This window comes from Suncus etruscus, chromosome 11 (genome assembly GCF_024139225.1).
Source record: "Suncus etruscus isolate mSunEtr1 chromosome 11, mSunEtr1.pri.cur, whole genome shotgun sequence".
In the NCBI taxonomy this organism is placed as follows: Eukaryota; Metazoa; Chordata; class Mammalia; order Eulipotyphla; family Soricidae; genus Suncus; species Suncus etruscus.
In genome coordinates, this window is record NC_064858.1 from 21,144,180 (window position 1) to 21,159,181 (window position 15,002).

At 41.7% G+C, this 15,002-nt stretch overlaps 1 protein-coding gene across 1 annotated transcript in view; it reads right to left on the reverse strand.

The window, feature by feature from the left end:
• Positions 1-6,787: 6,787 nt before the first annotated feature.
• Positions 6,788-15,002, reverse strand: part of CCDC91 (coiled-coil domain containing 91) — a 258,097-nt gene continuing 249,882 nt past the window's right edge. The window contains 1 exon segment of the mRNA XM_049783896.1: positions 6,788-7,418. Within this exon segment, the coding sequence (XP_049639853.1) occupies positions 7,308-7,418 (111 nt within the window). The 3' untranslated portion in view covers positions 6,788-7,307.

Sequence of the window (15,002 nt, forward strand, 5' to 3'; positions counted from 1 at the left end):
ATTCCTTTTATTTTGGTAAATAAGAGTAACAGAGGCCTGGAAGACAACTCAAATAGCTGACAGCATACTCTTTGTGCAGAGGCTGGTTATTGATCTCCAACATCACACTGTACCCATACTACTGGCAGGAAAAAACACTGAGCTACAGCCAGATATGGGTACCCAACAAAATGCAATAAAAATAGAAATAACATTGGGTTAAGAGATTACATAACCTTCCATTCAGTCTTCTCAATCAACTGAGATATGTACCACACTGTATTTGCCATCAAGTCTAGTTTCTTTCTGCACAATCAAAATGGACCTTCCTCTTACCCCATTTACTTACCACCTTCCTATTCTCTTCTAATAATCACTATTTTTATTTTTTAAATCTAAAGTTGTTTTTTCTTTTTGCTGGTGTTTCTTCTATCCTCTTGTTCTTTATCTTGCAAAGATGAGTGAAACTTCATTATACTTATCTTTATGTCTGAAATATTCCACTGGGCATTCCATCTATTTTGTCTAGCTTATTTTCTGTATTTCACATGTTAAGAGACTTTATATTTTTTTTATTCAGTCACCTATAGATGGACTCTATAGATAGGTGCTTTATAACTATTATAATATTGCATGAGTATGGGAGTACATATATCTCTTCAAATAAGCATTTTTATATTCCTTAGATAAACACTATAAGTTGTATAGCTAGATCACATGGTATTTCTATTTTTATTTGGGGGAATTTCCATCCTGTTTTCCACAATATTTTCCACCAAATTACAATTAACATTCTTTTTTATTTTTTTTAAATACCATGGTTACAAGGTTGCTCAGACTAGTTTATTTTTCACAAATAAAATTGTTCATGATTGAGTGACATTTATACAATATATAACAATCTTGACCAGTGCTCATTTCCCACCACCCAAATCAACCATTTCCTTCTCACCTTCCCTGATGCCCTCTTCCTCCCTCCCACCCTCTGCTGCATGCCTCTATTTTACTTCTCTCTCTCTCTCTCTCTCTCTCTCAATCTCTCTCTCTCTCTCTCTCTCTCTCTCTCTCTCTCTCCATTGTGCTTTACACTACTGCTAATGAAGAGGTGCCATGAATGTCACTTTCACAGTAGATCCTTCTCTGCTTTAACTGCACTCTCTGCTCTTTGTGGCAAGCTTTCTACCATAGACTTGTTCTCATAATTCTCATCTCTATAGTCTCTGCATGTCATCCCCACACTGTTTTTTATTTTCCTCATATCCCACAGATGAGTGAGACTATTTTGTTTATCCCTCTCCCTCTGACTCACTTCAGTCAGCATAATACTCTCCATGTCTATCCATGTATAAACAAATTTCAATTTCATGACTTCCTCTTTCTTAGCAGCTGCATAGTATTCCATTGTATAGATGTGTCAGTTTCTTTAGCCACTCATTTGTTTTTGGGTACCCGTGTTTCTTCCAGATTCTGGCTATTGTAAATAGAGCTGCAATGACAGAGTGTGCAGAGGGCATTTTTGTATTGTGTTCCTAGGGTATATCCCTAGGAGTGGTATTGCTGAATTAAAAGGAAATACAAATTTCAGTTTTTTTAAGAAATATTCATACCTGTGACTAATGAAGTTAGTTCTGGAAACCCAACCAACACTGGTCACCTACAATCAACATTCTAATCAACAGTATAGAAGTGTCACTTTCTACCACATTTTTAAAATCTATATCTGTTTCTTGTTCTGAATTCTTTAGAATAGTTTTTTTCTAAGATTTTTTCAATATCAGGTACCAGATGGATGAAAAAAATCAATTAATCCCAAAGCTGACATAAAGAATTTAGAATTAAATTATTAACATTAATTATAATATCTAATTTCCTCTGCAGACATAGAATTATGATTAAACATATTGATCCGGTCACTGGATATGGCCTGAGTCCTCTTCACACACACACACACACACACACACACACACACACACACACGATAGAATTTAAGTGAAATGGAAGCTGAGCTTAAAGATAATTTTTGTGTGGGTCTTTGGTCACTTAATTCAGTTTTGGTGCCATTTAGGATAATTAGCAATGCTATCTGCTCTGGGAGAGCTTAAATACTGAACTTTTTGGATGTGTTAGAGGAGGTTAAATCAAATTCCCCTCCAGGACTTAGGATTTGATGTGTAGACAGAGCGTGCAATTTTGCAATCTGCCAAGCCAGAAGAGGATTTAATATTACATTCAGAGCTGTAGTCAAATTGTCCAAAAATGTTCAATAAAATAACATTGCAAATCATACTTAGTTAAGCTAGCTGGCAAAGGCAGCATGACGAAGTTGAGAAATAAAGCATATGGGCCGTAATGTTATTCACGTTTTTAGGGCTGAAGCCCTGGGTGGCTCGTCATTTCTAAGACAAGATTTTTCCCTTTCCCTCTTCTTTGGGCTTGATGCACGGCCAAATCCTCCATTTTATTTCATATGACTGTGGTCTAGTTCCAATTTTCATTTGTCACAAACTCTTCACAGTACATAGGAAAGCAGTGGACCCAGGGAAGAGAAGGGAAAGATGAATGAATTCTGTTGAAGGCAAACATAACTGAATCAATCTTAACCATAAATTATCAAGGCTCTGTGGCAGTTAGATTTTCACAGGTCAACAAATTTTAGATCAATGGTCAACCGGAAGTTATTTTAATATTTCAATAGCATTTTCGGCTCAACTCAAACGTTTAACAGAGGGATGATAAATAAGTTATAATATGCACAATGGAAGACTACACTGATACATAAAAAAAGACTCATAAAGTTTGTGACAACTTGGGTAAAGTTTTTAGGGTAACATGCTGAGCAAATTAAGACAGAGGAAGGTTAAATATAGGATAATTTCACTCATCTGTGGGATAATGAAAACAAATAACCAAAGCTAATGGAAATAGCAAGCAATGGTAAAACCTTGGGCACCAGAATACAAACCTGAGAGTGCCAGGCCTATGGGTGAAGATGAGGGAAATGAGTAGGTTGGTTTGAAGTAATACACGAACATGGATGGAGGATCTTGAGCACGTGGTGGTGGTGAGAGGTAACAGTATGCTCCCAAACCATAATTGTCAATCAACAAAGAATGGGATAGGTTTGATATTTAGGATATGCAAAATACTTTCAAAGGTTAATCCCATTAAACCTAAAAACCCATCAAAAATAGTGAAAAAAAAAAGAACTTTTCTGAGGAAGACCAATGGACGGCCAACAGACACATAAATTACAGAATCATAGTTATTCGTGATTCAGTTTCAAGTGTACAAAGTTCCAACACCAATCCCTTCCCTAGTGTTTACTTTCCTTCACCAGTGTATAGTATTATTGAAATAATACTTCTTTAGAGCATTATATAAATGTCAGGCATACACTATATGCAAAACTCATAAGTAGTTTATCTACACTTTATGAATGGCGTTCTTTGTTATTCCCCCTGTGATTACAAGTAGATCATAAACTTCTCTATACTTCATAAATTTTCATCTATTAAGCCATGAATTTTAGCTTCATTTTACACATTGGTGCATCATCACTGATTCATTTGCTTCTTTTTAAAAACCAGCTTCCAGAACTGAGAACTGAGTCAAGTTTCCCTACCTTTTGAGTTTGTTCCTTGATTTCTGTGTTCTTAAAATTTCAAGTTTAATTCATAGTTGAAAGCAAAGGTAGATTTTTGGGATCAATCAACTAATTTTGGTATCATTGTCCCCAGCACTGTCTTACACTGATTTGGACATTTTCTGCTCAGATCCAACCCTAAACACTCTTGTCTTCTGCCTCAACTTCACTAGTTGGAAGGAATCATCTACTTTTGTTCACAAAAGCTTGCTAATACAAATGATTTTCCAGAATTTCTGATGGGTTGAGATGAGTGGACCTATTACTGCTATCCTTATGACACTCTCTGAGGAAGCAGAATTAGGCACAATTGTATGTTCACAGACAGTTTCTCATACGTTCTTTCTCACTTACATGCAAAGATTTGGGGATTTCTGACCCAAGAAGTCTCAGGTATTTGCTGATTTGTCTCTTCCCAATAGTTTCCCACATGACTTTTTACTGGAGGCCACTTAGGGTTAGATCTTTCCCCATGATAAGTCAATCAAGGTAAGGAGTGGGGACTGGATAATATTTGGGGAGGGAGAGAGTAAGACTGCTTAGTTGTTTGTAGGTAACCACACCTATATTTTATGACAGTTCCCAAAGTCATGCTAGCAAGTTCTAAAATATGAGGCATTTTAAACGTTTAATGTTACAAATAGCTTCAAATATAAGTCACTCTTTACACTTCACAAATGTGAAACAAAACTCACATTGATTAGATAACTTGCTTAGCATTCTTTCAACTTAAATTTATCAGGGCTAGGATACCAACTAGGTTTTTCAAGAGAAGCTAGTGTTCTTAAAAGATTTAAAATAAAGCAGAGTTAGCATACATAAAACAGAATTGTCCAGATATTTTCTCCTGAAGATAAAATTTGGTATTCTCTCCAAACAGTAGTAAAACTGTATGTTGAAAGCTTTGATTGGATCTCAGTTCCACCCTGTTATGTAATTATAGACATCCTCTCCTTTACAGTTCTACTGTAACTTAATAGGATTATTTAGATGATATGTAAGAACACAGGGCACAAGCAGATCTACAAAACAGGGCTAGCTTTTCTACCAAGAAACCCTCAAGCAAGCTATGGAAAACAGAAACACAATTTTATAGTGATTTTATTACTTAAACACACTTAACTACTCCTTTACTTTCAGTCTATCAAAATAATGCCTTGGTGAGTACAAAGCTAGGAGTAACCTCAGTGTGCTGCCAGGTGTACCCACCTCCAAAAGAAACTCCCAAAACAAAATGGTACATGGAGCTGGTGAGATAGATAGCACAGGCATTGCATGCTGCTGACTTCAATTCAATTCTAGCACCACCTGGTCATCTAGCATCACCTGGTGCAGTATCGAAGGCCTAGAGTCATGCAGGGGCAGCCCTGGTGGTTCTGGCACTAAACAGTACAAGTAGAACTACACTCTTGTGCTCTAGTACTGTACTGATCTGCCAGCCCAATTGGCTTAGAATAGTATGGAATGGCCCCAGGTCCCCAGAGCACTGCCCCATAACAAGGGTCTATCAGGGGTCTCAAACTCAATTTACCTGGGGGCCGCAGGTGGCAAAGTCGGGGTGACCCTTGAGTGCAAAGTCAGTAGTAAGCCTTGAACATTGGGGGGTGTGACCCAAACAACTAAAACAAAACAAAAAAAGATTCCTCTAGGGCAGGGCCACAGTGGGCCGCGAGTTTGAGGCCCCTGGTAGATGGTGCCTTACCTGAACAGCAAAGTAGGAAAAACTAGTAATGAGAGCTAAGTCATACTATTACGAGACCTTACTATGGAAATCTCCTATTTGAACACTATTGAGACACATTTGCTAATTCAATGAAGAAAGATTAAGTATTCAAATACCCCCCCCCCCCCATTTAATTGTTTGGTTTGTTTTTGAGCCATACCTGGCGGTACTCAGGGGTTACTCCTGGCTGGCTCAGGAGACTATATAGGATGCCTGGAATTGAACCGGGTCCCTTATTGCTGTGCTATCTCTCTGGTCCCAAATGAAAGATTCTTATGCTAGATTGAACCTTTTTATCATTTTAAAGGATTGCACTGTGGGAGAAAAAAGGACAGGTAACAATCAAAGACTTCAGAATTGCTCCTATGTTCTGCAGCTAGTAACAAACCAATCAATATTTCTTTATGCTAAATGATTTGAGATAGTGATGTGCACTGATAGTCACTAGCCAAGTGGAATATTCCAAATGGAATAAGTCAGTCTTGGTGGAAAGGGTGAAAGAAAGACAAGTGGACTATTATAATCTCAATATTTACATTATACCTGGATCTGGGTCTCTCTGGATCTGAGGTCATTGACCTCTTATGCTTCATTTTCAAATTTAAAAGCCATCAGATTTTGAATTTAAATGACTAGGCTGGAGATAGCACAGGGGTAAGGCCTTTTCCTTGCATGTGGCCAACCTTGATTCAAGATCTTCTAAGCGTCTCCAAGGATTAAGTCCTGATCATAGTCAGGTGTGGCTACACCTCTCTCCAACTCCCTTCCCTACCTCAAAGACATTTAAACGACTAAAGCACTGTTTTATTAGCTGGTTCCTGTATTAAAAACTTTTCTTTCCTTTAATATGCTGTATTTTAAGTTAGTGGCATGCTTATTTTAATTTTTTATTTACAGACAAATTACTTATTACAATTTAAAGATTCTTGGTAAATATTTGGGGGAGATATATATTAAATACATATGTGAATATATACGTTTAATTAAAATGCTTAAAGAAATAATTATAAAAGAGATAACCAAAAAGATTTTGGAGCGCTTTTTATTATAAAGCTAAATCTCAGAAAAGTACAAAATCTGTGAAGGTAAAAGTATTTCAGATAACACAACAAAATCTTTGGATATATTTTAATGCCATTTTATTTTTGGTATAAAAACTCATGATTTTGTATTGAAGCACACAGCTTATAAATTAAGTACATGGAGAAAATTAATCTCTTAAATTTGAACTTGAATTCACATAAATTCATGATTTCTTCTTTCTGGAGATGAACTTTATGGTATGATTTATAAGAAAAAATTTTTTTATTGATTTGAGGTGACTGGAAATAACAGATAAGCATATATTCTATACATACCCCCTTTAAGTGGTACAATGGATCAAAATTGAGTTAATTTAATGTTTAGTACTTATAATCAATAAAAATACGTGGGTCCAACACAGAAATGTCTGATAATACCAGATTGATTCTGTTACATCAATGTTCTGTCTCCAAGTGGTTATATCTACGACCAATATAGTTATATCCATCATCAAGATAAAGTGTTGGTTCTGAAATCTGTTGTTCTATCCTCAAAATAAAATAAAAATATAATTTCAACCAGCATCAAGAATAATTAAGAAGCAATAAGTAGATATTTACAACTTTTGTCAAAAATAATGTAATAAATAGGCTGACAAAAACTGTAAATTTATTTAATTTTGATCATGTAATTTTCAGCGGTTTTCAGATCACATCGTTACTGCCACTACAATTATTAATAAAATAGTAAATTGTAAAGAAGAACAAAAATAAATTAATATTCCCCATATTAAATGTTATTTTGGTTTACCATTGAAGTAAAAATCAATTCTCCAAGGTTTTAAAAGAAAACGAAAAGCATCTTTATCATTCAAAACATCTATTTGAGAGGTCTAATGCTTTATCCATTGCCAGTGTTGGTTGACTTGTCATGTGTTCTTTATTCAACGTCAACTGGTTCTGCGGCTATTAAAGCACTTAACTGTTTTTGAGCACAGGCAAGAAATAGTTCCAAACTGGACAGGCTTCTTTGGCGGATGACTTGATCAAGCTGTTGATTTTTTTTTAGGAGAGAAAGAGAAAAAAATTTACTTAGTTGAGAAATGAAGAACAATTTGCCACTAAATCCACTCAGAAAAAATTTTTTTCAGATGAGATTTGACTCTGAACTTAGTTGTAATCTTGTCACTATTTTTGGCCTATCTGCTAAATTGAGATAATTATAGTTATAATTTTATAACTCATGCAGGTATTGTTTTATTGGAGAAATATCAGATATTTTACCAGAGCAATTTTAGTGTAAAATGCTAATTCTTAGAGACTATTTAGATAAAATACAAAGGTCATACAAATGTAATATTCAAAATAGAAAATACACATAGTCAAGAAAATAATTATGCAATGCACAGAGGTTAGCAAAATAAAAAATTGAAAAACAAATACTCCAATGACAAAGTTTTTAGGAAAGATGAACTCTAAGACATATTTGATATAATTGAAACTAACTTTGTCTTCCTGCGATTTTTAGTAGGATTACTTTAATGTACCAGATTAATATGATGAAACAAATGCCACATAATGATCATTCTGGATGTGAAGAATTATAATCATATCAAAAATACTTTCTTCTGCTCTAAAAATTTGTCCATGGTGCAAAATAATCAATGACAATGCATTATTTAAAGTTTATAGAGGAGATGACCTCAAAAGAAAATCAAATATATTCCATTTCACAATGTTACTTAGGATATTTGAATCAAGTTGACATGAACTCCCCCACATCTTTCACTGCAAACTTAAAATAACGGAAAGTTATTTTAAAAAAAAGTAGGACATATAACAATCTCATGTAAAAAGACTGCATCAAGAATCAAGACTCCCGAGTCAGGCAGGAGGAGGTTTGGCAGGCCCACGCCATGCCGGAGGCCTGCTTGGCCAGGCCTAGGGGGGGTGCGGGATTTGGGTAACCCCAGCACCCCTCTGCCGCCTTGCTCCAGATCTCCAGGGCTTCCCCGGGCCACACCCCTGGGCAAGCCGGTGAGTTGGGTCCCTTGGTGGAGCTTGAAGGACCCTAGGCCTTCCCCCACTATCCATGCGGCTCCTTAGGGAGGGTCTGGGTGGGGCTCTGAACTTCTGTTCTCCCAGCTTCTTGAAGGATCTCTCCTTCCTGGGAGCCGGGAGTCAGGCAGGAGGAGGTTTGGCAGGCCCACGCCATGCCGGAGGCCTGCTTGGCCAGGCCTAGGGGGGGTGCGGGATTTGGGTAACCCCAGCACCCCTCTGCCGCCTTGCTCCAGATCTCCAGGGCTTCCCCGGGCCACACCCCTGGGCAAGCCGGTGAGTTGGGTCCCTTGGTGGAGCTTGAAGGACCCTAGGCCTTCCCCCACTATCCATGCGGCTCCTTAGGGAGGGTCTGGGTGGGGCTCTGAACTTCTGTTCTCCCAGCTTCTTGAAGGATCTCTCCTTCCTGGGAGCCGGGAGTCAGGCAGGAGGAGGTTTGGCAGGCCCACGCCATGCCGGTGGCCTGCTTGGCCAGGCCTAGGGGGGGTGCGGGATTTGGGTAACCCCAGCACCCCTCTGCCGCCTTGCTCCAGATCTCCAGGGCTTCCCCGGGCCACACCCCTGGGCAAGCCGGTGAGTTGGGTCCCTTGGTGGAGCTTGAAGGACCCTAGGCCTTCCCCCACTATCCATGCGGCTACTTAGGGAGGGTCTGGGTGGGGCTCTGAACTTCTGTTCTCCCAGCTTCTTGAAGGATCTCTCCTTCCTGGGAGCCGGGAGTCAGGCAGGAGGAGGTTTGGCAGGCCCACGCCATGCCGGAGGCCTGCTTGGCCAGGCCTAGGGGGGGTGCGGGATTTGGGTAACCCCAGCACCCCTCTGCCGCCTTGCTCCAGATCTCCAGGGCTTCCCCGGGCCACACCCCTGGGCAAGCCGGTGAGTTGGGTCCCTTGGTGGAGCTTGAAGGACCCTAGGCCTTCCCCCACTATCCATGCGGCTCCTTAGGGAGGGTCTGGGTGGGGCTCTGAACTTCTGTTCTCCCAGCTTCTTGAAGGATCTCTCCTTCCTGGGAGCCGGGAGTCAGGCAGGAGGAGGTTTGGCAGGCCCACGCCATGCCGGTGGCCTGCTTGGCCAGGCCTAGGGGGGGTGCGGGATTTGGGTAACCCCAGCACCCCTCTGCCGCCTTGCTCCAGATATCCAGGGCTTCCCCGGGCCACACCCCTGGGCAAGCCGGTGAGTTGGGTCCCTTGGTGGAGCTTGAAGGACCCTAGGCCTTCCCCCACTATCCATGCGGCTCCTTAGGGAGGGTCTGGGTGGGGCTCTGAACTTCTGTTCTCCCAGCTTCTTGAAGGATCTCTCCTTCCTGGGAGCCGGGAGTCAGGCAGGAGGAGGTTTGGCAGGCCCACGCCATGCCGGTGGCCTGCTTGGCCAGGCCTAGGGGGGGTGCGGGATTTGGGTAACCCCAGCACCCCTCTGCCGCCTTGCTCCAGATCTCCAGGGCTTCCCCGGGCCACACCCCTGGGCAAGCCGGTGAGTTGGGTCCCTTGGTGGAGCTTGAAGGACCCTAGGCCTTCCCCCACTATCCATGCGGCTCCTTAGGGAGGGTCTGGGTGGGGCTCTGAACTTCTGTTCTCCCAGCTTCTTGAAGGATCTCTCCTTCCTGGGAGCCGGGAGTCAGGCAGGAGGAGGTTTGGCAGGCCCACGCCATGCCGGAGGCCTGCTTGGCCAGGCCTAGGGGGGGTGCGGGATTTGGGTAACCCCAGCACCCCTCTGCCGCCTTGCTCCAGATCTCCAGGGCTTCCCCGGGCCACACCCCTGGGCAAGCCGGTGAGTTGGGTCCCTTGGTGGAGCTTGAAGGACCCTAGGCCTTCCCCCACTATCCATGCGGCTCCTTAGGGAGGGTCTGGGTGGGGCTCTGAACTTCTGTTCTCCCAGCTTCTTGAAGGATCTCTCCTTCCTGGGAGCCGGGAGTCAGGCAGGAGGAGGTTTGGCAGGCCCACGCCATGCCGGTGGCCTGCTTGGCCAGGCCTAGGGGGGGTGCGGGATTTGGGTAACCCCAGCACCCCTCTGCCGCCTTGCTCCAGATCTCCAGGGCTTCCCCGGGCCACACCCCTGGGCAAGCCGGTGAGTTGGGTCCCTTGGTGGAGCTTGAAGGACCCTAGGCCTTCCCCCACTATCCATGCGGCTCCTTAGGGAGGGTCTGGGTGGGGCTCTGAACTTCTGTTCTCCCAGCTTCTTGAAGGATCTCTCCTTCCTGGGAGCCGGGAGTCAGGCAGGAGGAGGTTTGGCAGGCCCACGCCATGCCGGAGGCCTGCTTGGCCAGGCCTAGGGGGGGTGCGGGATTTGGGTAACCCCAGCACCCCTCTGCCGCCTTGCTCCAGATCTCCAGGGCTTCCCCGGGCCACACCCCTGGGCAAGCCGGTGAGTTGGGTCCCTTGGTGGAGCTTGAAGGACCCTAGGCCTTCCCCCACTATCCATGCGGCTCCTTAGGGAGGGTCTGGGTGGGGCTCTGAACTTCTGTTCTCCCAGCTTCTTGAAGGATCTCTCCTTCCTGGGAGCCGGGAGTCAGGCAGGAGGAGGTTTGGCAGGCCCACGCCATGCCGGTGGCCTGCTTGGCCAGGCCTAGGGGGGGTGCGGGATTTGGGTAACCCCAGCACCCCTCTGCCGCCTTGCTCCAGATCTCCAGGGCTTCCCCGGGCCACACCCCTGGGCAAGCCGGTGAGTTGGGTCCCTTGGTGGAGCTTGAAGGACCCTAGGCCTTCCCCCACTATCCATGCGGCTCCTTAGGGAGGGTCTGGGTGGGGCTCTGAACTTCTGTTCTCCCAGCTTCTTGAAGGATCTCTCCTTCCTGGGAGCCGGGAGTCAGGCAGGAGGAGGTTTGGCTGGCACTGGTAATCTCTGTCCAGTCTACATTTTCAAAATCGCGCGGGGGCTATTGCCCCCGCGCGCACAAGAAACATTAATAGTACTCTCACAAGAAACATTACTAGTACTCACTATCATTGAATTATGTTTTTATGTATGCAGAATGTCCATTTTGTACTCTGCCCTTTTGCATACCCCTTCATAAGTTCATATTTCTCTTTAACTTCTTTAACTCCTATCATCATTACTCCTTTTTTACCCTTTCTAACTTAAGTACTCTTGAGTCCTAATTCACAGACCAAAGTGGTGCCCTAGAGTTAACACCCACACAACTATTTTAAAAGGCATAAAAAGGACACATATCTTTTCAACATTTTATGCGTGTTTTCTTTGACGGCTATAACTTTTGCTAAATACTTTCTTATACAGTGATGATCCCCCCCATTTTTTTTTATCTTCTCTTTGTGAACTGCTCAATATGGAATTTGGTGTGAAAGAATCCCTCAGTTTAATACTTATGTTTGAACCAAGTCATGGGTCTTGTTGGAAATGTTCTTATGCCCCCATATATCTGATAGCACCACGTGGCTTTATATCTTGTTTGCGTAGGCACACTGACATGGGAAAATACTATACATACCAATAAGTTCTTATCTAATAGAAAGGGGAACACACAAATCTTGTAGTACAATGAGACCTTACACCCTGAACATTGACATAAAGACCTGGCACAGGCCTCAGAAGAATGGACATTCTCCATTTACCCCTTGATCTACAGAAGACATTTACAAAACATCCAAGGTTGTATATAACATCACCCGGAGGCATTCCTGTACCAGGGACGACCCTACAGCTGCTCTGACATCGATCTACTCAAAAGAGACATCCCTTAGCACTGAGAAGACAACAAGAACAATGACCTGTTTACTGGACAGGGCTTGCTGTATTGCCCATTTATGGTGAGGTTTGTCTATAACATCACCTGGAAGCAATCCTCTACCACGGAAGACCCTACCACTGCTCAGACATCGTCCTGCTCAAAAGAGACTTCCTTTAACACTGAGAAGACTTAACAACAACAACAACCTGCTTATAGGACAGGGCTTCCTGCATTCCCCTTTCATGGTGAAGTGAAACGAGAAGGCACTCCTCATCATGACTTCAATGTAGGACATGCAGATTCCAGAATCTTTAATACAGAAACATGAGACCAACAACAGAGACTCTGTGATAAGTGTGTTGGCGCTACGGACAATGTCTTGGAGCGAACGATAACTTTCCTGAGGCCTAGAGCTGGTCTTATGCCAGGAAACTTCAGGGGTAGGATCTCTTTGTATTTAGGCCAAGGCTATTCCTTTCCATGCCTCTCATATTTTGGTGGGCCTATGCAAACAACAATTGCCACTCTAACACCGTTTTTACTGTGCTCCTTTGACTCTAATCCTTAAAACACACCCACTTAAAATTTGAGGTTAACTTAAGCTAATATGCATGTACATGGAAATGTAAAAAACACTATGCCTCTAATGTTTAAGGAGTTACGTAAGCTTGATGGCTTTAGATTGCCTTGTGTGCTGTTAAGAAATATTATAATGTGCTACAATCTGGGGACTTGAGGGAAAAAGTAATTGCACATGGATTCTGTTTTATTTATCTTAACTTTTTTTGGTGAAAATTCAAAGTTAAGATATCAGCAAGGGGACTTCTTCTGATAATTATGTTATGGGTGATTGTCCTTCCACTGTAACTTTACCTTATCCTCTTTCTTTGCATCTTTTGTTCTCATAATTCATAATAAAAAATTATAAAAAAAAAAAAAAAAAAAAAAAAAAAAAAAAAAAAAAAAAAAAAAAAAAAAAAAGAATCAAGACTCCCTTCAATTATAATATCATGAAACATTAATATATTATCTAAATAGGATATATATGCTTGCGGGTGTCTCCTTGTGGTACTCAGGAGGCATTAGGGACCTGGGAATGCTGATGGAACAATGTGGCCCTGAGGACTGAGATAGGTTTGGTCACCCATAAGGTAAGCACCTAAACTTCTGTACTCTCTGGTCTATTTACAGACCTTATACATGTGATATATGTTCTTTTTATTTATGTATTTGTTTTGTTCTCTCATATTGCAACTTTAGATGAACATGTGTCTTCTGCTTACAAATCTGTTATAAGAACACAGTATATTAAAATAGATACTTGTTGGGGCCGGAGCAATAGCACAGTGGTAGGGCATTTGCCATGCACGTGAATGACCTGGGATGGACCTGGGTTCAATTCCTGGCATCCATATGATCCCCTTGATCCTGCCAGGAATGATTTCTGAGTGCAGAGCCAGGAGTAACCCCTGAGCACCACCAGGTGTGGCCCAAAATATCAAAATAAAATAAAATAGATGCCCCAGGTGAGCAAGTTTTTTGCCCATCTTGCAAACTATTGTACCTCAGCATCTAAAAGAGTATCTGAATCAATCAATACATATTTAAACTTTATAAGAAAGGCAATGTAAGTAGAAAATGACACAGATGGGGCTTTAAATTCTAAGGATGAAAACATGCTTATCCTAATATAAAATATGTGGGAATTAAAGCTGAATGAAGCTTTAGAGTTTCATTTTAACATGTAAATACTAAAATAGAAATAGTTTCTTTTAAAAATTGTTTTGTACATGGTCTAAATTCACACACTATAGAAGTGTGTGAACCAATACTTAGTTCCAATCTATTTCTTTGATTTCTCTATACTATTTTTTGGTGGGATCCTTCCAGGAAGCACTCAGCATGCTGGGGATCAAAATGGGGGCACACACATAGCAAGTAAATGCTCTTATGGGAAGTAAATGCTCTTAAATGGGAAGTAAAAGTCCTCTCCTAGGCCTTCTGTCAATTTTTGAACGTGTTCAAGCATTTGAATATAGGTAAAAATACTTGCTATAGATTTTACTGTTTCCAACTATAGCTATGATTAAAGTTTCTCTATCTCTAAGAAGCGGACTTACATTCTAAAATCTGTTTAGCCACTCTTCTCATTGATGGACATATACAGTTAGTTTCACTTTTTTTTGACAGATTCTTTAATTGAATCACCATAAGACACACAGTTACAAAGTTTTTCATTTGAGTTTTAGTCAGACAATTTATAAGACCTTCACCAGTGCACATTTTCAGTCATCAATGTGCCCAGTTTCCCTCCCACCTCCACTTCTTTCCCCCCTATCTGCCTCTGTGGCAGATACTTTTCTTTTTTTTCTCTTTTTTTTTTTTTTCGCCTTCTGACACTGTGGTTTGAAATATTACTACTGAAAGGGTGTCATGCATATTACTTTATCTCCTTCCAGCACTCAGTTCTTGTCCAGAATGATCAGTCTCAACTACCACTGTCACAGTGGTCCCTTCTCTGCCCTAATCTCACTCCCCTGTTATTTGTGGTAAGCTTCCTACCATGGATTGGTCTTTTCTCTTGGCCCTTGTCTCTACTGTCTTTGGATATTAATACTATACTATTTTTATTTAAACACTGTGGTCACAATACAGTTCATAATAGTTTTTTTTCACAGATAAAGTTGCTCATGATTGAGGTAGGCACATACTATGTACAATAATCTTTGCTTGCGCACATTTCCTGCCATCAATGTCCCCAGTTTCCCTTTAACCCACACTGACACCCTCTTTCCTCTTCCTAGATTCTCAAGCATGCTTCCTAATCCTCATTTTTATTGTCTTGGGATTTCATCCCCAAACTCTTTTATTTTCCTTATATCCCCATAGATGAATGAT